At 41.1% G+C, this 26,163-nt stretch overlaps 1 protein-coding gene across 6 annotated transcripts in view; it reads left to right on the top strand.

Annotated features, from left to right (window-relative positions):
• Positions 1–1,625: 1,625 nt before the first annotated feature.
• SHPRH (SNF2 histone linker PHD RING helicase) overlaps positions 1,626–26,163 on the top strand; it is a 55,482-nt gene continuing 30,944 nt past the window's right edge. For 3 of the 6 annotated variants that reach the window (XR_013540574.1, XR_013540575.1, XM_072995654.2), the window contains exons 1-11: positions 1,626–1,856; positions 4,754–5,468; positions 9,902–10,031; positions 12,471–12,689; positions 13,635–13,713; positions 14,153–14,303; positions 16,677–16,782; positions 20,352–20,608; positions 21,561–22,244; positions 23,553–23,804; positions 26,025–26,103. Coding sequence is in view for 3 of the 6 variants with exons in the window: in XM_072995654.2 (XP_072851755.2) it covers positions 4,785–5,468; positions 9,902–10,031; positions 12,471–12,689; positions 13,635–13,713; positions 14,153–14,303; positions 16,677–16,782; positions 20,352–20,608; positions 21,561–22,244; positions 23,553–23,804; positions 26,025–26,103 (2,641 nt within the window). In the remaining 3 variants the exon portion in view is untranslated. The remainder of the gene's footprint in view (positions 1,857–4,753; positions 5,469–9,901; positions 10,032–12,470; positions 12,690–13,634; positions 13,714–14,152; positions 14,304–16,676; positions 16,783–20,351; positions 20,609–21,560; positions 22,245–23,552; positions 23,805–26,024; positions 26,104–26,163) is intronic. The other 3 variants (XR_013540576.1, XM_020810926.3, XM_020811007.3) reach the window with 2 other exon arrangements.

Raw genomic sequence — 26,163 nt, forward strand, 5'->3', positions numbered from 1 at the left:
ACACACACACACACACACACACACACACACACACACACACACACACACACACACACACAGTTTAGCAGCATGAGAAGAAAACAGCAGCAAGAATGATAAATGAGGCTGCATAGAGAGAGGTGCCTACCACCTGCTAGGAAAGAGAAAGCTCCCTGCATCCTGTCATGGAGGAAGCCCATCTCAAGGAACTCTATATCCCAGCCAAAGGAAGAGCAGATAGCAGCAACAGAGTAGCTAGCCGGTGGCAATTAGCTTTCTGTGTGCTAGTGTCCTGCACTATGCTAGTACACAGCACAACTCTATACATATGCCCATTGTGCTGTGTACCAGAATAGTGCAGCATATGAACACATAAAACTGGTAAGGAAGCTCTGAGCTATCTGGATAGCTCAAAGGTTTAAGTATCTGAGTTTAATTCCCACCTGTGTCTCCTGCAAGTACAGCCAGCCTGTGTTGCCTTCTACACGTTGCACAGTCCCAGGATGTCCCCAGAAGAAGGGAATGATAAACCACTTCTGAGTGCTGTATTCTCCACCTAGAAGACCCTGAAAAGGATTGCCATAATTCAGAATTGACTTGACAGCACATCATGACATGATGGATGCTCCAGAAGGGGAGGAGTTAGAAAAGCCATCATGGAGAAGGAAGTCTTTGGATACCCCCAAAATACTTCCTATTAGAATGATGAGGGATTGTTTGCGCATACATCTGTGCAAGCTGGAGTTGAAAAGAGGGGTACATGCACACAAGCATATGTGCCTGTAAGGGTGTTTGTTTTTAATGTTGAGGGAATACTGTATTTGATTCTGATTTTTCTATTCAAGGCAATTGAGTTGATTAGAATTTACTTACAGGAGGGGAATGAACTGCTCTTCCGTGATATATGCTTCATTGCAGTAGCAAATGTACTGTACTTCGGACACCAGAGCAAGTATTGTAAATGTGACTACTGTAATTTCCCAAAGTCCGCTTACCCATATCCTGTGGTAACTTTAGTATTATGTCTGTTCTGGAGCTTCGGAGCTGTTGTACCTGTAGCAGTGTTTGCACACTTTTCATAATCACTACCAATAAAAGCATTAGTAAATGAGGGAGGCGAGGGTGTGCGTACCCTTTGCTTTTTTGGGATTGGCAAGCCTTTATTTATTTTTGCATCGTACAGAAAACACGGCAATACTGGTAGTTCTAAAATCAATCCAGTGAACCCATCTCTAGCCAGTTTGATATCCTGTTAATTTTACAGTATAAAGGGAAAAGAAATCTGTGTGTATTTTTAAAGCATTTGTTATGGAACAATTTCTTCTTGGGGAATACAGTAGTTTCGCAACAAAAGCAGCAGTTGAGTCCCTCTCAGCAAGCTTGATCTTTCTCTCCCTCCCCCCCCCCCTTGTTTAATTTCGCCACCTTCCCGGGGAACACTGAATTCCGCACCAACCCGAACGCCTCCCCCTCCGTGGCAGAACCGTAACCGCCCCGCTCCGCCGCGGCACCTCAGCCCCGCCCCCTTTCCCCTGAACTCTGCCATTCACGCGCACGTCACTTCCTGCTTTCCGCCGCGCGGCCCGAGCGCGCATGGAGGGGCGGGGCCGTTTTCGGCCGCTCCTCCCCCTCCTCTCTGTGTCCCCGCCTCCTTGTTTCTCAAATAGGTGGACGTCGCGAGAGGGGGGGGGCGGTGTGTCTTCTGGCGCCGTCGCCGTCCTCCTCCTCCTTCTCCCCCTCCCGGTTTCAAAGATGGTCGCTATGTTTGCGCTGCTTCGGTTTCTCACCTTGATTCCGGTTCCCTGCCTGGCAGAGCCCGGAGACGTCCAGAAAGAGACGCGAGAATCCCCCCGGAGCTGATTGGGGACCCTCCTCAGGTACGTCAGGCAGAGGAGCAGGGAGGATGGCCTTTAAACCCACTCACTCCCCATCCCCGCTTCCAGCCCGATCTCTTTCCTCCTTTTTGCCCCCCAGGCCGGACGGATCCACACGAACACGCACGGATGCGCCTGCTTGCTCGTTTGGGTCTCTGGGCACCAGGCCTTGTCGCGGGATGGGCGTTTCGGGGTAGGTGGGTGGGTAGGAGCGAGGAAAGCGACGACTTCTGTCAGGCTTCGTTTCGGGTTAAGGAGTTTTTAAAGGCTTCATGCTTGCTCTTTCGGCCAGTTGGCTTCTACCTGCCTGGAGCTACGCGTGAATTCACGATAGTTATAATTTGCGGAAGGGCAGAGCTGGAAGGGGCCCTGCGGGTGATCGAGTCCAGCCCTTGTGTCGGGGGCACCGTGGGGGAACCGAACTCCCAACCTCTTGTTTTGCAGCCAAAGCTGCCCAGCAGATCTCAACAGAAACAACATCCCTCCGGGTGTCTCCGCCCTCACGAGCCTCTCTTAATTCCTCCCCCCCCCCTCCCAAAAAATCTTCTTTTCTCTGGCTCTGCTTGATCCCTTCCATCACCACCTTGCTTTTTGCAAGTGCAAGTTAACAGATGTGGAGGGGTGAAGAGGTGGCCTTGTGTGTCTGTGCCTGACCAGATTTCATGCCTCCAGTGTTTGATTTCCTGCCTGCTGAGGAAGATTACATGTTCTTGGATTGACAAGTTTGCTCTTGTGTTTTCGATTGACTGTGGATATTAAAAATGTAAACAAAATCTGTTTCATGCATAAGCTTGCATGTTGCTTTGGCAACTTGTAGATTTGATGTGGAGGCTGTATAAAATACACACGTGTTTCTTTTTCAAAGCAGTTTAATCCTGAGATGGAAAGGACTGCTGCAAACAAAAATAGGCAGTTCACAAGGCACATTGGGTTATTATTATTATCTTTTAAAGAGATTGGCTTTTGCTGGTGTTGACAGTTAATGGTAAAAAAAAACACACAAAGTTTGCTCAGGCTTTCCGTTACTGCAAGCACGATAACATGATGATTAAACAAAACCTGTCACTTAAAATTTTTGAGATGTAACACGTATACCTAGCCCTCATAATATATTATGTTTAAGGAGAAAAGCATTGTTCAGTAATGAAAATAAATTAGCCCTGTGTATTAGAGTGGAGGTTATCATCCAAAAGAGAGTTAGCAACAGATTTCAAAAATGTTTCAAATGATTTTTTAAAAAATGAAACTAGTTTGGGAAACAGAATATTTAGCTTGTGAAATTATTGCTGATGCAGAATGTGTCTGGCTTTGAAAAATACAGTGTTGCCTTGATTTACGAACTTAATCCGTATTGGAATGGTGGCTGTAAGTCGCAAGTCAAAGCACCATTTCCCATAGGAATGCATTGAAAACCAATTAATCCATTCCAGTCAAAGAAAAAAATACAAAAAAACCCCACTGCAAGTCCCACGCTGGGACTGAAGAAAAAAAACAAAACACAGAAACGTAACCCCCTCAGCCCAAACCTACTCTCCAAAACCCACCCAGAACAACTTTTTAAAAAGGATAGAGCAGCACCTTACCAGTCCGAAACATCTGTGGAGGCTTCCCAGACTTCCAAAGCACCGGCGCCCGGCCGCTTCTCCTTCCTCCTCCTGCACCGCTGCCGCGTGCCCCGTCCACGGAGCCCTTCCAACCCTCACGCCTTGCCCAGGGCCTTTGGTGACCCTTACTCCTGAGTAGACCTGCACCTTCTGTGGGGCTTACTCTTGAGTAGACCCACGTCAGGGGTGGGCAGGGAGCGGTGGCTTCCCGCAGCAATCCGGAGGTGCCCCTGCCTCTCCTTCCTCCTCCTGCGCCACAGGAGTAAAAAAGTTCCCTCACCCCCTGCTCTAATCGTTGGGGCGAAAGAGCTACAAAGAAGCAGCCTCTTCGCCACCAATTGAAGGTTTGAATTTCCCGCCTTTTCCCCCTACCTTTTTCCATTTGCAAGTCAAAGCTCCGGCCACAAGTCAAAGCTCCGGCCACAAGTCAAAGCAAAATTTTGTGGCCGGACCTGTTCATAAGTCAAATTGTTCGTAGCTCAGGGAGTTTGTAAGTCAAGGCACCACTGTAGTTGTTTTTTTCTTTAAAACTTCAATTTTAGCTGTATACTTTGAAAGAGATTTAGCAAATACTGTAGTTCATTACAATGCAATTGTTTCTCACTTTCAACCTGTATATTCCCCATTCATCCTCTGCTACCAGGAACAAGTAGAAAGGCATCTGCTTGCATTTTCATCAAATTTTTGTTGTATCTGAACTGGGAATTGAAGTTAGTTTGAACAATTATTTGTCAGAGCATGCTAGGAACATAAACCTTGGTTAGAAGTTTTGTTTTGAAAATTGAAGCAAATGTTAATGATTTTCTTTAGCTACACCAGTAAGGAGAAATGGTTTGGTTACTACCATTTAACTGTAATTTCATTTCTTTTAAACTAGAAACCGTACTGTTAAGTTTTGTTTTCCAAATATGCATTTTATTTCTGTTTAGGAATAATTATATGGCTGTACACCCCCTCCTCCCCTCTTTTTTCTGATGAACCATATTATAACATTTCCAAGGTTTGTTCCGTCCTAACTGGAGGTTTAATATCTGACTACAAACTAGGATTTGAAAATATTTTAGTTGGAGGTTAAAACTGTTTCTTATTCTGAATGTAATTGACCCCATAAGTATTATTTCATGGCATTTGAGAAAAAAGGGAAGGGAGAGTGTTGACACAACTCATTCATATGGCTTACTAAGCAACAACACTGAAAGCAGATCTTTCAGTAATCCATTTGGTCCTTAGTAAATAAAAATACAGTGGTGCATTCAGAAATGACGGTAAACTTACAGATATTTCTCTGTGTTACAGTGATTAGAGATACTTCTTGTGGAACGTCAAAATGAGTAGTCGTCGAAAGAGTGCGCCTCCATTGAGAATAAATGATGAGAAAAAGAAGCAGCTTTGCTGGAACATGCATGATGACCGGAAAAATGAGGTGATAGATTTAGATATAGTGGATGACGACCAACATGTTGACAGTGCAAGCTCATCTTCTGCACCATTTACTGTTATTAACGATGACACCCTAGATGAAGACTTGACTTGTAGAGGAAATAACCAAAACCTCCTGAGTTTCTCAGCAGTTACAGATGAAGCGGAAGATTCTTGCCATCTGTTGACTCCTGCATCCAGCCAGCTAAATATTGTGATACTTCCTTATTGTTCTGATCCTTCCTGGAAAACTTTGCTTGGGGAGTTCTTTGTTCAACTTATTCGTGAGCAATGTCTATCTGAGGACATCCATAAAAAGGCTTTTACCTTGATGAGAGTGGAATTCAGTGACCAGCTACGTATTTGTATTCACACACATACGAAGGAGAAGGTGGATGAGAAGGAAGAATCATTATTGAGTACTTATGAAGATGTGTCGATTGAATCTTCTTTAAGTAGTGACATCTTAGAAGATTTGATGTGGCTGCAAAAGAAAAGAGTAATTGTACTATATCAAAGACCAGGAGACTCTAAATGTTTAAAGGTAGTTGGTTTATGTGATCAATATGGCTTGCAGTGTGCTAAGAATAAGGTATTAATTTTGTACTTGGAAGTAAAACATACAGGCAGGGCCTGGCAATAGAATATTATAGTGTATCCATAATTACTTATGTGTTATTTGAGACTGATGGGTTTGGGAGAAAAAAAACAAGTTAGCATCAAAGACAATACAGTAGTTCCTGCTCTAACCTGACTTTTACTTAATGTGAGATAGCTGTATTCGTGAAGGCTTTCACGGCTGGGATCTAATGGTTGTTGTGGGTTTTTCAGGCTCTTTGGCCGTGTTCTGAAGGTTGTTCTTCCTGACAGAGTTCCTACTCCAGTCCTCTGAAGATGCCAGCCACAGAGACTGGCGAAATGTCAGGAAGAACAACCTTCAGAACACGGCCAAAGAGCCCGAAAAACCCACAACAGCTATTTTAGTGTTTAACAATTTAAAAGTGCAACCAATCCACACGTAATTGGATAGAACATGATGCTTTTCTAAACAATTAAGTGCATAGTTTGACCTAGAAGAAGCTTGAAGGGACAACGTAAGTAGTCCTAGGGAGCATACTGTCCAGTTTTCAGCCCTGCTAGGTGTGCTCCACCTCTCTTGCACACTTCACCCCTAGATGTGCATGCACCTCTGCCCCCCTGCACGCAATGTTCTTTTGCAAACAGAACCAAAGGGGTTGAACATGATTGCTACATGGAAGAGGAAGAGTGCTGCACAAAGGGAGGCAGAGTCGTGCATGCCCGGCTTAGAGGGAACCTTGGCCCTCGGTATGATCTGCAATGTTAACAGTGAAATGTACTGCAAGGTTTTTGTAAACCTTAGAAGGTGGTCTGATGAGTTGAATGTGGAACATGTACAAGAATCTAGGGCAGTGGTCCCCATCCTTTTCTGAACCACAGACCAGTATAGCATCTTGGCTGGCGGAGTGGGCCACCCGTGCATGCATGTGGGTGGGCATACATACATGTGTGGGGAGCATGTGTGCGGGGGGGGGCAGGAGATCTGTCCCCATGGCCCGGTCCTACCAGGCCGCAGACTGGAGATCCTGGATCTAGGTGTTTGTAATGGCTGGCATCCTCATTATTTTACTGTGCCTGTTATTGTAAATATTGAAATAAATATAGTGATGAAGGGAGGTCCACTCACCTACCTGCTTGTGCAACCAGGCACATTCGCAAGCGGGTTAGTGGGCCCCTCGACATCAGCACAGCCATTTCCATGATTGAGTCATGGTGGATAGCTCAGATTATGGGCCCTGTTTTTCCACTGATCATAGATACATGCATCTGGAGGGGGCCTGAAAATATGTCTCTGGGTTCTATCATTTGTGTACTTTGTAGGATATAAACTAAAAAGCTGGTGATGTCCACTAATATCCTAAACAATGTGGATTTTTCCCCACATGATCTTCTTTCCATGGTTAGGATGTGCAGATGAAATCTTTATTGGGATCTCACTTCTTTAAGAGGTTTCAATTTGACTTTCACCCTGTTTTGGTTTTGCTGTACAAGTCTTTCTCCCATGAATAGTTTCTGCCATTCATGATTTCAGACTTCTGAGATGCAAAGATCTTTCCGTTTCTCTAAGATCACGGTATGCCTTAATCTTTTTAGACTATGGATTGGATTTGAATTATGGAATCACTATGTTAGTATTAGCTGGCTGGATAACTCAGTGAATTAGGTATCTGGCTGTGAGGCTGGGAGTTCAGTTCCCCACTGTGCATCCTAGAAGACCCAGCCTGTATGGCCTTGGGCAGACTGCGCAGTCCCAGGATGCCCTCAGAAGAAGGGAGCAGGAAACCACTTATTAGTATTCTCCATCTAAAAAACCTTGGAAAGGGTTACCCTAAGTCAGAATTGACTTGACGACACCCAATTATTATTATTTTTGTACTATTGAATTATATCTTTAATGTCCTTTAAGTAAACATTAAAAAGAACAACAGCTTTAAAGCCTAACCAGTTTTATTTGGCATAGTCCTTTGTAGACTTAGCCATTGTAAACTTAAACAAAAGTTTAAGTCTTAAGATGGAACTGTTTATTGTTTTTCCTAAACCAACTAATTTGGCTGTCTTCCTGGAAAATGAAGTAGACAAATAACTGAAAATTGTTAGATGTTTTGGCCCAAATTCTTCATAAACAATAGCTAAAATTCTGTTGTTTAGTGTAATAAGTTACAACTAGAATAGGCCCATTGAATCACTGGGGATTTATTTACGGAACAAATCACTCTGATTGTGATTTACTACACAAAACAAGGATTTCAGCCAGTAAATGTTATAAGTACAGTTATGCCATTTTCTATGAAAGGGGAATTCTAAACCCTCAACTTGAATTTGGAAGACTATAAAGAGCATTTGGATTATCTCTAAATCATCTTCTAAAAGATAAACTCCACATAACACTTCACAGAATGTGCAGTGATGGAACGAGTAAGAGATTTGTGATTTGATGCCCATACATCTTTTATGTTTCTAATTCTATTGTATTATAGTTTTCTGTTTTTTAACTGTATTGTAAGTTGCCTTGGAGTAAGGTGGTATATAAATGAAAGAGATATAGGTAAATTAATAACTTTCAGTACAGTTGTGGGGATTGATTTATTTACTGTATTTTTCGCTCCATAAGACGCACCTTTCCACAAGACGCACCAAATTTTTAGGAGAAGAAAACTGGAAAAAAATAATTTGTTTTCTTCTCCTAAAAATTGGTGAGCCTTATGGAGAGGTCCACCTTATGGAACACATCCTCGGACCCTTTGGAGGCTCGCCCTGCCCCCCCGGGGGTCAGAGGGGGTGAAATTGCCAGCTTCTGGGACTTGAGGCTTGGGAAGCTTCAGAAGAGTCCCAGAAGCTGCCGAATTCCCCTCCCCTCTGGCCCAGCGGGGGGGGGCAGGGTGAGCCTCCAAAGGGTCCTAGGGTGTGTTCCAGGACGCTTTAGAGACTCACCCTGCCCCCCTCGGGGGTCACGGGGCAAAATCAATACCTTCTGGGACTCTTGAGAGGCTTCCCAAGCCTCAAAAGACTCCCAGAAACTGGCGATTTTGCCGGTGATGCCCCTGTGCGGGGGGGGGAGCGTGGCAAGGGTCCTGGGAGGCTCCCTCAGACCCTTGCCACGCTCCCCCCACCCCCCACGGAGCCAGGGGGGTAGAATCGCCAGCTTCTGAGAGTGGAGGCTTATCAAGCTTCCAAACACTCCCAGAACCTGACGATTTCACCAGGGCTGGCCTCGTGGGGGGTGGGGGGAGCGTGGCAAGGGTCCTGGGAGGCTCCCTTGGACCCTTGCCACGCTCCCCCCCACGGGGACAGGGGGGCAAAATCACCAGCTTCTGGGAGTGTTTGGAGGCTCCCCAATCCTCAAAACACTCCCAAAACCTGGCGATTTTGCCGGTGCTGGCCCATTGGGGGGGAGCGTGGCAAGGGTCCTGGGAGGCTCCCTTGGACCCTTGCCATGCTCCCCCCACCCCACCCCCGCGGGGCCAGGGGGGTAAAATCACCAGCTTCTGGGAGTGTTTGGAGGCTTGGGAAGGGGGGGAGCATGGCAAGGGTCCTGGTAGGCTCCCTTGGACCCTTGCCATCTTCCCCCCACCCCCCCACAGGGCCAGGGGGGGTAAAATCCCAGCTTCTGGGAGTGTTTTGAGGCTTGGGAAGCCTCAAAACATTCCCAGAAACTGGCGATTTTGATGGTGCTGTCCCGTGCGGTGGTGGGAGGAGCGTCGCAAGGGTCTGAGTGAGCTTCCAGGACCCTTGCGACGTTCCCCCCACCTGGAAGCTGGCGGTTTTGCTGGCGCTGGCCCCGTGGGGGGGGAGCCTTGCAAGGGTCCTGGAAGGCTCACCCTGACCCTTGCGATGCTCCCCCCCCCACGGGGCAGCGGCGACGAAATTGCTGCCTTCGGTCCATAAGACGCACGGACATTCCTCCCCACATTTTGGAGGGGAAAAAGTGCGTCTTATGGAGAAAAAAATACGGTAAATAGGTTCATTTCATTGAAACAATGGCAATGGAGGAGTGGAGGCTTAACTTTTTCCATTCTGCTCTGTTTTTCTGAATTAAATAGCACACTTGCTCCATGGAATTTCTCACCCCACTAAAGAGAACATTACAGGACCCCTAGTAGCAAAACAATAGTAACTGGGTGGGAAGAAGCCATTTATATTAGAGACAACAGGATCTTGTGAAAAGGTAAAACATCCCTTTATTATAGGAGCACTAATGTGTGGCTGCGTTTAACTGAACATTTGTCTATCAGTTTCGGAAGGATATTGATGAAGTTGGGTAACCTGATTATGGATTTCCTGCATACCATGTAGTTGACCATTGGTTATTTGTATATCAAATTCGCAAATGTAGTTACTTATTATTTGGCATAACTTTATGCCTTTGTTCTCCATTTTTCTTTTCTTCTATTGCTAGGTTTTGTATAATTTATCTAAACTTTCTTTTCTTGAAAATTTAACTTACAGGTTGGAATATATCTTCTTGAAGCTGGTTTAAGTAAGATAGAGTTCCTTAGCGATGGTGGTGGCAGAATAAAAAAGGCGAATCAACTCCTTCAGAAACTGATGGAGAAATTCTATGATTTTATAATTCCAGGTAATTTACTGTTTGTCCAAAATTCTAAAGAATTTCACCTCAGTGTATCATGCACTGTCATTTATTTTAACTCCATACAGTTCCTATTCAATGCATTTGTTATTTACCCACATTTGCACTTACGCCTTTGTTGTCACACTCTTTTAAGCATAACAATCTTTGCTATTTTGTCTAGTATAAAGTTAGAATAAACTAATTGTTGTTCAATATTTTCTGGCTTCCTGATACTGGGAACTGAAATTATTAGGCAGAATGGTTTCAGTTGCGGAAGGTATAGTTGTAATGTTAAAATTTTTCCTAGATCTACACAGGAATTTGTGAAGGGGGCAAGTTTCAAGAGGACCTTGACAGATTCCTTGCTTAGTTGTTACGAGGCTCAATATATTTCCTTTCTTGGAGCTTCCCAGTGCTTCTTCCCACATCCATGCCTCTAAAATTCTAGAGTAGTCATACAGATTTTCAGACATATCAGGTCATACAGATTTAGAGAATTTCTGTACATCTTAATTTTAGAAAACCTACACAAGGTGAAAATCATTTTATTAATAGCACTTGATAGCCAAATTCACTTTCATGTTGTGTTTAGTCATTTTCTTGATATAAAAATCTAGAAATTAAAGATTTTTGATGCATTGTATCTCAGTGTTTATATACATGTGGCTTGAATGTTGGAGTGAACCTATTGAATCAGTGGGATTTGTAAAATTGTTTGCTCTCAGTTCAGCAGCTGTTTTAGTGATTATACTGTTGCTGAAACTAGCAATTGAATTAAGGCCCCTTTTTCCATAGTGTATACATTTTACCATTGTAGAACTGAGATTCCAGGAATTTGCTTAAAAACCTGATGTTGCTATTCTTATCTAGTCATCAAACCATAGTAGATGCTGGTTAATTTAAGTAACTTAATTATAATTGTTCTAATGGTACCTGTAATAATGCATATTCACTTTGTTTGAAAGTGAATATGATGAGCTTTTCGATAAATCTTGAAAACTGCTGTACTTAAATGCTTGCTGTTAGGATGACATTATAAGTTGTGTATATATTACAGGACATATTTGATTTAAATCGAATCAATTTAAATAAATAGATTTAAGTAAAATTCAGAGTTTTTAAAATGATTTAAATTAAAAAAATCAGTATTTTTATTGTGAATTGAAATGATCTTTTTGAAGAAATCATTGATTTTATGTTATGCAAATTTTATGTAAATTATCCTAGCCTAATTTGAAATCAGGTTTATTGTGTTGAAACATTCTGCTCATAAAACAATTGTAGACATTAAGCACTAGTGCTTAATGCATTAACTATTATGGCTCATAGCATATAAGATGGCTATTTAACTATTGTGTTGAACATCTGCATTGATTGTATATCTGTGCCTGAAGTTCTATTTAGCTATTGTGGCTAAGAGCTGTTTATACTTACTTTCCATGCATTTGTCTAATCCTGTTTTAAATCCATCTGTGCAGGTAGCCATCAGCATGATTGATTGACTGATTGATTTCCCACCTTTTTCTTTGAGAAGGACCCAAGGCAGCTTACAACATTGAAAGACAATATTTAAATTAGAAAACAATAAGTGTACAATGGCGGTTAACATAATTAAAAGGCAATATTAAAGCTAAGAACAATAAGTATGCAAATATTAAGAAGAAAAAAAAATAAATGTCACTCTAAGATATGGAAAACCCAAAAATGGAAAACACGAGTAGGACTAAAAAGCCAGTCAAAACAGTCGTGCATAACAGTCCATCTAAAAATTACACGCAGGTAGCTAGTTACTGAGGGAAGGCTTGCCTGAAGAGAAAAGTCTTTGCCTGCTTTTCCATATCCAGTTCTCCTTTTTCTTGAAAAGTACCATGGCCTATCTATACTGTCCAAAATACAAAGTAAAGAATACTAACGTGACCTATTTTGTGGTGCTGTAAAAATGAAAGATCTTGGATAGTAATAGATTAAATTAAGATGAATGAATTTGTTATTACTATGAGTTTTTTTAGTTATGTAGTGAAATTTGCAGTAATCTACTCAGTAACAAAAATGCTACAATTATGTGAAGACTATTACAGGCAGTTTCAACATTTTTCCTTAAGGATTTTTTTAAAAAAAGAGAATTATAACATCATTTCCTCCCTAGTAGAAGTTTAATATTGTCCCTAAGGCTGGAAGTGATATTACTCTGGATTAATACTCATTAGTACAGGGGTGGGGAACCTCTGGACTTCTGGGTACTGATCAAGTACTTCTCCTATTGGTCCTTACTACTGGCCATGCTAGCAGAGGGTGATAAGAATTAGCCTATAAATGGCAACAGGTTCCTTAGCCATGCTTTACTACTCAGGATCTTTGTCTGTCCGTTGATTTTTACAGCAGTGCATAAGATATGACAGATATTGCTGTTAATGAACTGATGGTGTAAACATTTATATATTTTAGATATTTTGGAGGAAGATGAGGAAGAGTCTGACAGGGATATAGAGCGTCAGAATATTGAGGAGCTTTATGACTATGTGAGGCATGTACACCAAAAAGAATTACAGTTTTTGAATGAGAACGTACAGCATGCTGCATTGATTCCAGTATTGAGACCATATCAGAGTGAGGCAGTAAACTGGATGCTGCGACGTGAGAATTTCAGAAATACACCTACCAATGGCAAGTATCTTGAAATAGGCAATACAGTGGTGCTCCGCTAGACGCTTACCCCGCATGATGTCGAAATCGCTTCATGATGACATTTTTGCGATTGCTATTGCGATCGCAAAACAATGGTTCTAATGGGTTTTTTTCACTTCATGTTGATTAGGAGCCTGCTTTGCGAACTGTTTGTTCGCTATACAGTGGTGCCTCGCTTAACGAGCGCACCGTACAACGACGAATCCGCATAGCGATCCCCTTTTCGGGATCGCTAATGCGGAGGCATACCGATCGTCCCAATGGGCAAAACTCGCATAGCAACGATCGGTAAGCGTTTCGCTTACCGATCTTCGCTTTGTGATGCCCGCGGATCAGCTGTTTGGCGGTTCTAAAATGGCTGCTGGACGCCCGAAATGGCCGTGCGCAGCGTTTTCGTGCCCTCCCCTCACTTACCGAGGGCGCAAAAATGGCTGCCACTATGGAGGAAACTTCGCTGAACGGTAAGTTTAGGGCCCATTGGAACGCATTAAACGATGTTTAATGCGTTCCAATGGGTTTTTATGTTCCGTTTAGCAATGTTTTCACATAGCGAGGGTTAATCCGGAACATCGTGTTTACAACGGCAACCCTTCCCATCAGAACCATGCACCAGAGTCCACTGAAACATAAGGAAATCAAGAGAAGAGCAAACGGAACCACGATTCTCGAAACATCCTCCAGTGAAGAGCCATAAACTCACATGAAAATCTTCCTCCTTCTATGAGTTTATCTGAATAGCTTCAATTTATATAATAAAAGCTGAAGTGGCATTAGTATGTAACAGAACATTGGATGGGTGGGATTCTTTAGGATTTTAGTTGCTGTGCTTTCAATTTTGAAGAAAAGGAAATGTGGAGTGTAACTAAATGGGGGTCATGAACAGCATGTGTATGAATATTAATCTTCCATTCTTTCCCTTTACAGAAAATGCCCTCCACTACTTATGGAGAGAGTTTATTACTTTAGATGGACTAAAACTCTACTATAATCCTTTTACTGGCTGGTAAGATTTACTAATTTTAGTTTTATAGCCAGAGAGTGTACAATTGAGAAAATACTAATACATGCTATAAATAATACTTCAGCATGGTATGAAACTGCTTTATATTCTGCTTTCTTAAATTTAAGCAAGACAACATGCAATAAGTTAAATATAATGCAGTGGAGTTTGCAAAACCGGTAACTGAATTAAATGTTTTACTGTATACATGTCTCTTTTCAATTTTGCAGATCTGTACTTGACTGTTAATGGATGATTTATATCGTTTACTTTTCGTTCTACAAAGCATGGGTAGATAATAGGCCTAAAATAGCTGTGACATATTATCCTAGAATTTTGTGCAAGCTTCAGAAAATGCTAGTGGAATCTCTCTTCAGCTTGCACCTTCCAATCAGAAATATGCACAACATGTCCTTAACTAGGATGCATCTTTGGTCTGCAGCATTATTCGTGAGCGACCAAGTGCTGGGCCTCAGTGGCCTGGAGGAATATTGGCAGATGAGATGGGCCTTGGAAAAACAGTAGAAGTCTTGGCTCTTATCCTAACACACACTCGAAAGGATATCAGACAAGATGCTTTGATGTTACCCGAGGTAAGAAATCTTTGGTATGTGTGTGAATGAAGCAGGGTTTAATATTCAAGCGCTGATTCAGTCTTTTTAATGTATATGTAACTGAAGCTTATACTTAAAAGAATATCCCTTTTATAATCTGTTTTCTGGAAACTGACAGTGTGAAAAAGGATTTGATAATGAAAACCAATGTTATAATGATTTACTTTTTGATTGATGGGTGTTTAAAAATCAAGTGCATATGACATGTTCGGTCCTTGGATGCACACCTTAACATGACAAGGGGGCTTGATTGTATCACAGAAGCCAAAAGCAGTGCTGTTAAGGGGGCTAGACTTTTATGGGTCTGGGCTCCAGGCTGGATCATTCAAGAAAGGAATGGTCAGAGCTGCATACATACGTCAGACTACGATGCATGCAGCCTCTTCAGGAGTAATGGTCACATCAACATCAGTGGTGTTTGGGCAGAGAAATTAGCAGTAATAGTTGGAGGTGACACAGGTGGAGGATTTTTCATAAACAGCATCAGTGATACTCAAGCTAACTTTCAGTAGTATTGCATAAAAGAAGACAATGGTGATCCACTGCTGAGTCTTTCTTATCTTGCAAATCCTATGATGAGACTATCTAAAATGAAATAAAATATAGTTTTGGAAAATGAGACACACAGGTTGGAAAGCACTTGAGTCCCTGCATTGTTAATATCAAAAATTAGATTAAAGTTGAAAAAGAATGCTAAAAGAGTCATAGTGCCAAAATATAATTTAAATAACATTTATGATCAGTTTACAGTCCATATAAAGAGGAAGTTTGCATTACTGAACCAGAAGAATTGTGGATTGAAACCAGAGGTACACCTGGAAAAAAAAATGCAAAAAACCCTATTTCTGTAGTGAAAAGAATGGGAAAACCTAAATAGATGGTAGAAAATACACTTAAAGTAGGGGGTCCCCAACCTTTTTCACCCCACGGACTGGCTGGGGAAGGAGCATGCACAATGTGTGCATGCACAAATGGCAGCACAGCACTTTTGCAGGTGTGTACATGCTTGTGTGGAGGTGCAGATGGTGGCACAGTGCTCACACGGGGCACTGGAGCACACATGCGCAAATCAGCTGCTCAGGGGTGAGTGTGTGCGGGGGGGGCGGGAGGTCTGTCTTCGCGGCCCAGTCCAGCTCAGGCCACGGACCGGCACCAGGCCGCGGACTGGGGGTTGGAACCTCTGACTTAAAGGACAGGTGAGATGTAAAAGTAAAAGGTGACATTCAGGGTGAGAATCCTGAATCTACTGTTTCACTGACTATTGTGTAGAGACAGAAAACTATTGTGATGGGCAGCGCAAAGAATAGAGAACAAAAATGAAGAAGAACAAGAGATTTCTTACAGAAGATCCAAGAAATGAAAGGGAGATTTTAAACACAGGATAGAGAACCCTGATAGAGAACTTTGGGGCTGTATTGGGACTTGGTCCATCCATGCCTTCTCTAAAATATGAAATAACACAGTGAAATTGATTGACATGTACTACATGCAGGTTAGAAATGTGCTATAGTAGGATGGACTGATGTCTGCTACTTAGGAGAATTTGAAGGACGATGAAGGACAAATTCATAGAACTTATGCCCCATCTGTGATGCAGTAAACCCCTAACATTCAGAAATAGGATGCCTTTTGCGTTTTACTAAGATGCAAATAACAGAAAAGTGTTATTGCTGGAAATGTGTCTAACTAGTGTGCCAAAAGCAAGATTCCTGGGTTAAATTATTGGCCTGATATAGTATGTCTGTCTTATAGTAAAGAGACAACACATTTTCCCATCTCTATTAGAATTTATATTCATGTGATAGTTGGCATGTTCTCTGAAATGTTCAGTTTGTCTTACATAATGTGAGTTTCATATTTATGTAGTCTAGCCGTAATCAAGATATCTACTAAGTACTAGAATTATGAAACAGTGAGATTACTAATTCTTAATGTTTTTCTTGTAAAATAACATTTTTCCCCTTTTAAAAAAAGATGAACACTGTTTAAGGGTACTGTTGAGGATTCAGGCAATAAGGGAAGGACATCATCCAGCAATGGGGGAGTTAGTCGCTCCCTCTTCTTAGACCACATACTGCCAATAGCTTTAAAGATTGGTCTTTTGCTTCTTCTGGTATAGGTCCCTCTTACATCCAGCCTCAGTCTTACTTTTCTTAAAACCGCAAACATTGTCATAACCATTTTACAATCCATTGTGAGTCCTTATATGTTCAGTAGAGGTAAGAGACCAGTAGCTTAAGCATATAGATATTTTTGGCATGCTTGTTTAATATGTGTTAATCATTCTGTAGATTATGAAGTGTGTAGGTACTGTGGCTAAGTATGTGACTTGTTGTTGTCATTATATCACAGGGGTTTTTAGTTAACTTCTTTGTTCCACCACAACCCACTGAAGGAAACAAGAAAAAAAGCATAAAGAAAATCGAATTTAAATTGAAGGAAAAAGTGCACTATCCTAGTAAGTATTTTTCAGCAGATATAATTTGGCAGAAGCAATGACTATTAACCCTGAAAAGGGTAAGTCAGAATTGACTTGATGACTAGTAGTAGTAGTAGTAGTAGTAGTAGTAGTAGTAGTAGTAGTAGTAGTAGTAGTAGTAGTAGTAGTAGTTCAAAAACACCAGGCACAGTCAATCAAAAATATAAAAACATTGACTGGCATATATATTATATAACCGATACAAGTTTTAACCAAAAACCTAAGTATCTGTTAAATATCGGCACAGTATGTATGCTGTTCCTAATATTGCTGTTTTTTGTAGCTCTGATGGTGTTATTTCTGAAATCTGCAACTGCTTATAGTACTTTGTGAAACTTCTTGATATTGTTCCCAAAGCCCCAATGACTATGGTGACCACTGAAGTGTGTTTGATCCACAAGCGAGATGTTTCCACTGCCAGGTCTCTGTATTTTGTTAGTTTTTCCGATTCTTTGTTTTCAACTGTGGCATCCCCCAGAATTGCAATGTCAGTGATCCAGACATTTCTTCGTTCTATTACTACTGTGTTATGTTGAAATGTATATCAGTTTGGATCCGGAAATCCCATAAGATCTTGACTTCTTCATTTTCTGAAACCTTCTGTATCTGATGTTCCTACGTGTTTTTTTGGAGGCTGGCAAGTTATATTTTTTGCATAACAATCAGTGCTCTAATTTTGCCACTCTATCATGTCTAATTTTGTGTTCTGTTTGTGCAGTTTTTGGTCATTTGCACATGAAATGTGACACAGTTTCATTTTTTTCTTGCTGTTAGCACTAATTCCTTGGATCTTGGCTTTCATCACATTGGTTTGGACTGACTCCTTGATGGGGCTAGAGTTAATTATCCATGGGGTCCCTGCCAGCAATGTAGTTCTAAGATTATGATGATTAGCTCACAGAAATTGGCCAAAAAAAGAGAAAAGAAAAGAAAAAAATATTGATTTAGAGCAGGGGTCCCCAACTTTTTTAACCTTACGGACTGGCTGGGGAAGGTGGAGCACCCCCGTGCTCATGTGCGTGTGCACTTGTGCAAAGGAGCGGGAGGGTGTTCATGCGGGGGCATGTTCATACAGTAGTGTGGCGCTCAGGCAGGTGTGCACATGCATACACAAAGAGGGGCGCTTGTGTGCACGCGCAGGCACAAAGCAGCTGTGGGGGGTGAGTGAGTGTGGGGGGGAGGGAGGTCTGTCTCCGTGTCCTGGTCCGGATCAGGCCACGGACTGGCACCAGGCCGCAGACCAGGGGTTGGGGACCTCTGATTTATACGACAGAGGAAAAAATACGAAATTACATGGATATCCAAAAGATGCAACTGAGGACAGAGTGAATTTTAGAGACACAATATTATAATGGATCAATACAGTGGCACCAAGACTGGGATGTCTGGAAGAGGATCTGGGGAGACTATCCAGAGTGGTACTGAAGCGGGGGAGGAAAAATGGCCCCCAGAGATATTGGGGGGTTAAAAAAAAGAAATGCTTATAAAAGCTGTCAGAGAGACGTCTGGACAATTGCAGTTTAAGCACATACCAATTCAGGTGTTTTCTGACCTTTGTTATAAAATGGTTTTTATGGACATGTAAGATGAAATTAATTACCATAATTCTCACAAAGAATAATATAAAACACAGTGGGGAATCGAACTCCCAACTGGCTCCACAGCCAGACACCTAAACTACAGAGCAATCCAGCTAGTCCATACCAAAATAGTTTTTGGCATTAGGCTTGGCCGTTCTGTGAATCTTTTACTTTTGGGCCCGTTATTTTCATTTCAGGCAGTGGAAGATAGGAGGGGCTGGCGTGCTCTGGTCCATGGGGTCACGAAGAGTCGGACACGACTAAACAAAACGATTTTCATTTCATCCTTAACCTCTGATGTTGCTTTATGTATCTCTGCTTTAATTTCTGTCACATCTTTTAATTGTTGTCTCCAGTTCTGTTTTAATTATTTTCTCTTTCTCTCTTTTAAGCTCTTTTTAAAATTCTGTTTTAACTTCTGATGCGTTCTTCTCCATTATTTTCTGAATTTCTTCTAGTAAACCAGCTTCTTCCATTTCACATCTTTGACTCCAAGTCACCTGTTTTTATCTCTATACTCCAAGGCAACAACCCCTCCTTCCAGCAGCTCTCTCTGTGGTTGGCTGTCAGCAAGTTCTAAGGATGTCACTTCCTCTCTGGGCTATACATCTCTGAAGTGTATATAGAGATGACTGACGATGCAACTCTTTAAAGCCTGGCAGAACTGCCCACTGAGTGTCCTGAAATATGAGGTGTAGGGTGAGATTTTTCACAAATCCAGTCCTTTGCTCCTTTGCCCCCTATCTTCTGCTGCTGCTTTGACATCCACACAGACCAGTGAGAAACTTCTGCACAAAGGAGAAAGTCAGCAATTATCTTAATGCCCTTACTGGGGTAGTTGTTAAGCTATATGTCTTTCTCTAACAGAAAATCTGTTGCTCACAGTTCCATGCCCATAAGGAGGAGACTATGTATCAATCTTCTTTCAGAGATTGGGAATTTCATCGTTTAGCTGATGTTCATGTCCAGAGCAGAAACTCTTTCTCACTTACTCACATTCTCTAAATGCCTGATAGTAGGCATTTCTAGGCTCATTGTGACTAGCAGGGCAAATGAGGGTAGGGAACAGAAATTTGGTCCTCAAGCCTCTTGAAGTCATCCATCCCTGGTTTAAAGGTTTGTGGCACAGCTTTTCAACAGGGCCACTATTCATTTACTATACTGTATCACAATTCTGTACCCTACTTGCATATCTGCTGCTTTTATTTTCTACTGTGTACTGAGATCTAGCTCTACTGCAAAATTTTCAAGGTAACATATACTTGTTGCACTCATGCCAATGGAATAATTGTGCACATTTATGGTTTAAGAAGCAAATAGGCTTGAGTAGGTCAGAACCCATTTGAGATTTTGGTTTTCATGTCTTAACTGAGCCAGACTCTTGTCTGTTCAAATCACACTTATTTACTAGATTTTGATCCTTACATGGAGGAATGTTTCCCAGAGCTGGAGAGAGAACATATTTAAATATGTCAAATAGCTATTAGGCAGATGTGTGGAACATGCCCACACATTATATCAAACAATGCTCATTCTGAAGGCTTCCTTTTAATACGAAATCCAACTCAAGAAATCAAAACTAATAAAGCACTTACTTGAATTTTTCAAAACTTTATTCCTGCTAATAATTGATTTGTTGTGCTCAAATGCATGATAACAGATGCTTTTCATACCATATTCTTATCTTGTATTATTTGGGTGCAGATTTGACACTTGAAAATTTATGATTAAGTGTTATTTTTTCTGCAATTGTCAAGCAATGCACATAATCTGAATTACTGCAGTCGGTTATTTTAATGTTAGCTCATATTATTTGCTTTATTTTGTTGAATTGATTTATTCATGAATACATAATATATTATAATTTAAAAATTAGACCAGCAGTACTCAAGTGTCTGAATAAATCTTAAAATTATTTTGTAATCCCTTTTCATGCATTTTATAGAAGCTGTTTACTTTTTCATGTAGGTTTGCGTGTGATGCTTTTAACAGCTATAAAAGAAATGAACGTAAAGAAAGGAGCTTCCATTGTAGCAATTTTTAAATATATTCATGCCATATACAAATATGATATACAGAGAAACCGTCGCATTCTTAAAAGGACACTGGAAAAATTAATTGGAGAGAAAGTTGTGGAACAGGTCAAAGGCCATGGTCTTGCCGGCTCTTTCAAGCTAGGTAGAAACTACAAGGAGCAGAAGTTCTGTAATAGATCTAAGAAACAAGTAAGCTTACAATTTGTTTGTTTTTAAGAGAAAAAGCAATTTAGGCTTTCATTTTTAGACATGTTCCACATTTGGGCTGTTGTGCGGGTAGGATAAAAGATGAGGACAGAGCCACTGACTGATGGAAGGTGGTGTGGTAGAATTCATGTGGGCATAACTGTTTGGAAAATTTTTGTGGGATTTCCCTCTGTTTGCTTTTCACATGTACTTTTTAATGGTTCTAGTCCCAAAGTTAGCCTATACAATAATATTGGAATTGCAGAGCTGAAAGGGACCCTGGGGATTATCAAGTCCAGCCTATCAAGGAGGCACCGTGGGGAATCAAACTCCCACCCTCTGGTAGATACCTAAACCACTGAGCTATCCAGAGTTGTAATAAGATGCTTCATAACCATTCCTTGATCTTTACATGGATTGAAATAATTGCATTCTAAACCATTTAGGCAACACAAAATTGGGTATAAGCTTTATTGGCTGAGAGTGGGTGAATCACCTACTGTGGGAAACAGATTTCTGAGGTATAATGCTACTTCAGTGTTCAATGAGTCATAAGACTTGCAGTTTAATCCCAATGAATGTTTTCGCTGTTAGTCTCTGGCGCTAAATAATATAAAATAAGGCCTGGAAATTTATGTTCAGCATGTATAACATTTTTTAGAACAATTTAAGTATTTTTGTTTTCACAGATCTTTAAAAAGTGGAACTGCAAAGTATTCTCAGTACCTTGATGTTGTATATTTCAGTCAGTTACTTTTTGCTAAGTCTGAACTTAGCAAAGGTTACAGTCAAGGGGTTTGTGCTCTGCATACAATGTGTGTGCTGGGACTTTTCCAACTCTGTTTCTCTTGTGCCTTCTCTGAATTTGAGGGACAGGGTCGATAATTTTGTCTGTGTTGTTTGTATCTGAAGGAAAGAAAGCAGAAGTAAATTCAGTTTATTTTGGTTTTTATAGAAAATAAAAACATCAGATAAAGTTGAGAAAAAAACTTCACCACATCGTACGGATGAAACCAAAGAACTGGAAGAAAAAGACACAAGCCCTGCAGATAATTTTAAATTACCTCTTGCAGTAAATATCATGGCAGAAGAGCATGATTACTGTACAACAAGCAAAGACAATAGAGAGTCAGAACATGATCCTAAGAGGTGGAAAATGGAGGAAGATTCTCAGCGTGGACCTGCCAACTTGCAAGATGACGTACTTCTTTCCAAAGATGAAACACGTTCCGGTACTGACATTCTTAAAAGTACACATGAGGCTGAAGAGCAACAGAATGTCTTAGAAGCCCATTCTCCATCCTCTCAGGAACATGCTGACATTTTTATACAACACCCCGGATCCATTTTTCCATTCAACACCTCTGATTATCGCTTTGAGTGTATCTGTGGTGAACTTGGCTTGGTTGACTATAAAGCACGTGTGCAGTGCCTGAACTGCCACCTGTGGCAGCATGCTGCATGTGTGAACTACAAGGAAGAAAACCTTACGGTCAAACCTTTTTACTGTCCCCATTGCCTTGTAGCAATGAAACCAGTTCCCACGGGAGCAACTCTGATTATTTCTCCAAGTTCTATTTGCCACCAGTGGGTTGATGAGATTAACAGGCATGTGAGATCATCTTCTCTTCGAGTACTGGTAAGAAGAGACTTCACAAAAAATTAGGCAAGGGAAGTGTATTATGAGGCATTCTGTACAGGCAGTGACAGGTATCTAAGAAAAGCAGCTTTGGAAGTAGTTGAAGTGAGATTATACAGTATGGCTTTGCAAGTCCTATCTTGCATAAGTAGCAATAAAAGTCAAAACCATGGTAAAATGTATCTTATTACTGTACTTAAGAATTTTTAAAGCAGCCATTGAAAAATATCAGGTGGTTAGGCACTATTGGTAAATTGAAAATGAAGTCCTGGTTGTAAAATTTCAAAATGAAAAGGTGATTTAAGTTTTTCAGACTTAGTAGCATTTTTCCCTATTTACCCCGTATTTTTCGCTCCATAAGACGCACCTTTCCATAAGACGCACCAATTTTTTAGGAGAAGAAAACAGGAAAATATAATCTGTTTTCTTTGCTCCATAAGACGCACAGACTTTCCACCCCCCTGTTTTGTGGGAAAAAGTGCATCTTATGGTGCGAAAAATACGGTAAGTCAGGCAAATGCAGAGGTGTCATGATAGCTGAGCAGTGAACCTATACCTTTGTTAGGTTCCCTGCTGAATAGGGCATTAATGGTATTTTCATTCATCATAACTGTGGTCCACTACTGCAGAGGTGGATATAATAACGATCCAGCCCCTTGGGGCTGGACCATCCACTCACCTTCCACTGTTGTAGCGAGCTCCGCGCTCACTTCCTATCACACCAGAGCTCACAGTCAGCTAGCCACTCCTGGCAGAAGGTGGGAGGACAAGCCTTGCTGCAAGGTTGAAGAGTGGCTTGCAGACTGCGAGCTCCGGAGTGATAAGAACGGAGCACAGAGCTTGTGTCAACAGCGGAAAGTGAGTGGATTATCTGTCCCCATGGGGCTGGACCCTCGTTCTGTCCACCTGTGCAGGGGCATTCGTATATGAATACCCCCATCTCTAGTCATAACATATTCAGCCATTTGTAAGATGTTTTTCTTTCATAAATCAGTTCTGTCCTCCATATCGTTTAAATTTTCATTACAGATTGCATGCAGAATAATATATTTAAATTAATTGTCTTCAATTTGTTCCTTGCAAATTTTGTTTCTTAAAGTTATTGATTAAGGACATATTTTCTGTCATAATAATCAAGAACAAAGAAGAGCACAATGTGAGGAACTATGTGAAGCTGTCACCGTAGCCCTAATATCCAGTTGTAAGAAAAGAAATGCTCAGCTTCTCAAAGGATTGTCTCCTTTACCCTTAGGAAGCCTCTGACTCTCCGTGCTTCCTCTCACATGTTTTGTGCACTAATCTGTGCAGGTTTATCAAGGAGTGAAGAAGCATGGTTTCTTGCAGCCTCACATCTTGGCCGAGCAGGAAGTAGTGATCACAACCTATGATGTCCTTCGTAGTGAACTAAACTATGTGGACATTCCTCATAGCAATAGTGAAGATGGACGCCGTTTCAGGAAACAAAAGCGTTATATGGCTATCCCAAGCCCCTTGGTAGCTGTGGAATGGTGGCGAATTTGCCTGGATGAAGCCCAGATGGTTGAATGCACTACTGCAAAGGTGAGGGAATATCTCTGGGATAAGTACTAAATGTAAAAACAAATTAGAAGAAACTAGATTTATATGCTTTAACACTGGGTGTAAATTTGCCCTTCTAGTTCATCCTTCTGAAGTGACTAGTGATCTGTTTTCCCTTGGAGGTATTTGCTACTAAATGTTTCCCCTGCTGGAGGTTTGGCTGGCTATGAAGCGGAGTCCTTTTAAAAAATATCACTTAACATAATGTATTCTGACAGTTTAAAGAACTAGGTCATCATGTCTTTTACACTACTACATGGTTCAAAGTGAGACTTTAGTCAGTTTTAATGTCTGTCATAAAGAAGCACAGTGTCTGCCCTTGGGCTTACAAATTATAAAACAGTTTCATTGAATTTTTCAAAAGTTTAATTGGGGTCATTTAAGTAGCTTGCAGAGGAAGTGGGCTATCTGTATTGGCTACCAAATATTTTAAAGGCAGGAGGAAAATGTTCAGTGTACGTTATCAGAGTTGTTATGTCAATTATTTTGTTATTAAAATATGTTACTCTGGTTGCCACTGTATGATTAATACACTCAAATTTGATGTAAATCTGTGCAGATTCTTAGTTCAATTCCAATCATTAAAATCTGAGTATGTAGGAAAATACTGCAAAAGTTTTGGAGGAACTCTATACCATGTGTGCAGTTACAGTGGTGCCTCGCTTGATGAGAATAATTTGTTCTGTTGAAATCACTGTTAAGCGAAATCTTCGTCAAGTGAAACGAAAAAGCCCATTGAAATGCGTTCCAATAGGCTAACTACCTCATCGTCCAGTGAAGATCCTCCATAGAGGCGGCCATTTTCGGTGCCTGTAAAGCATCTTAAAACACAGCGGGGAGCCATTTTAGAGCCGCCGATCAGCTGTTTAAAAATCGTCATCTAGCGAAAAATCGGTTCCCGAAGCAGGGAATCGATCATCGTCAAGCAAAATTTTCCTATCTAAACATTGTTTTGCGATCGCAAAAGTGATCGCAAATACTTCATCATCAAGCGGTTTTGTCGTTTAACGAGGTAATCGTTAAGCGAGGCACCACTGTAGATGAAAACTTAGAAAATTCCAGGAAAATAATTCCAGGGAATTCTCGAATTGGGGGAAAACATTGCTGAGAGATAGGAGAAATGGCTGAGAAATAGTAGAGGCAGGTTTGCAGTAGTCTGGAATATACAAGCCTGACAAAACAATGTGGTGATGTGTGAAGTTTTTGAAAGACTATGGAAAGTTGGAAGGTACCAAAAACCTTGGTTGAGAAGATAGAAAGTAGGAAGAAACTAATGAAATGTGTGAGGTTGTTGAAAGATGTTGGTAAAATGAAGACTGAAAAAGTTATGTCCTTGATATGGAAGTTGAGTCATTTATTTATTTATTTATTGAATTTATACCCCACCCATCTAGTCAAATTGATGGGTGTTGCCATCTAGTCGTGGCAACTGGACTTCTTTCTTATTAGGCTGAAATGTTTCACTACTCATCTAAGTAACTTCTTCAATCTGAGGAGAGTTGGTAGGAGATCCCTGATATATCCTCAACATTGGTTTTACTTTCCCCTGGTCTGAATAGGCTTCTTAGAAGGACAAAGGATGGGGAGTCCTTCTCCACCCATTGTCATGGGACGTTAACAGTGGTCCTTCTGGTGTGTGTGGTCCTAATCTTTTGGGGATGGATGAAAGGGCAGCATGATAAATAAGAGACAGATTATACCTAAGGCCTCCACGCCTGTTCAGTGAGGGAATGGTTTGTTTGTTTTTGTGGGTTTTTTTGTTTTTTGTGGGGGTTTTTGCACATGTATGGCCTCCTTGACCCCTTTCTCAAACCACCTATCTTCTCGGTCTAAAATGAGTATATTTTGGTCATCAAATGAGTGTCCTTTGTCCTTCAAATGAAGAAACACTGCTGATTGAGGTCCCTGAGCCATTGCCCCTCCTGTGCTGGGCCATTCTCCTGTTTAGTGGCTGTTTGGTTTCTCCAATGTAGAGCTTTCAGATAGCCTCACCTGGATGATTGAGAACCTTCACAGCTACGTATATTCTGTCCTTGATGTTTCAGTAAATGGGTTTTAAGTAGGAAGTATATTTGAAAAGCATGAAAGTGGTGGTTGTTTGACTCTAGTATAGCAATTCCATTTATTCTAAGTAAGTTGAGTTACATGTAAGTTATTCATTCCTTTGATTTTTCAATTTTGCAGTCTATTTTTTTTTTTTAGGCTGCAGAAATGGCTCTCCGCTTGAGTGGAATCAATCGCTGGTGTGTAAGTGGCACACCAGTGCAGCGAGGATTGGAAGGTGAATGATATGGCTAATCTGTTCTTTGCGTAAATGTATGTATTGTATAGTAATTTTGAG

This window comes from Pogona vitticeps, chromosome 1, assembly GCF_051106095.1.
Source record: "Pogona vitticeps strain Pit_001003342236 chromosome 1, PviZW2.1, whole genome shotgun sequence".
Taxonomy (NCBI): domain Eukaryota; kingdom Metazoa; phylum Chordata; class Lepidosauria; order Squamata; family Agamidae; genus Pogona; species Pogona vitticeps.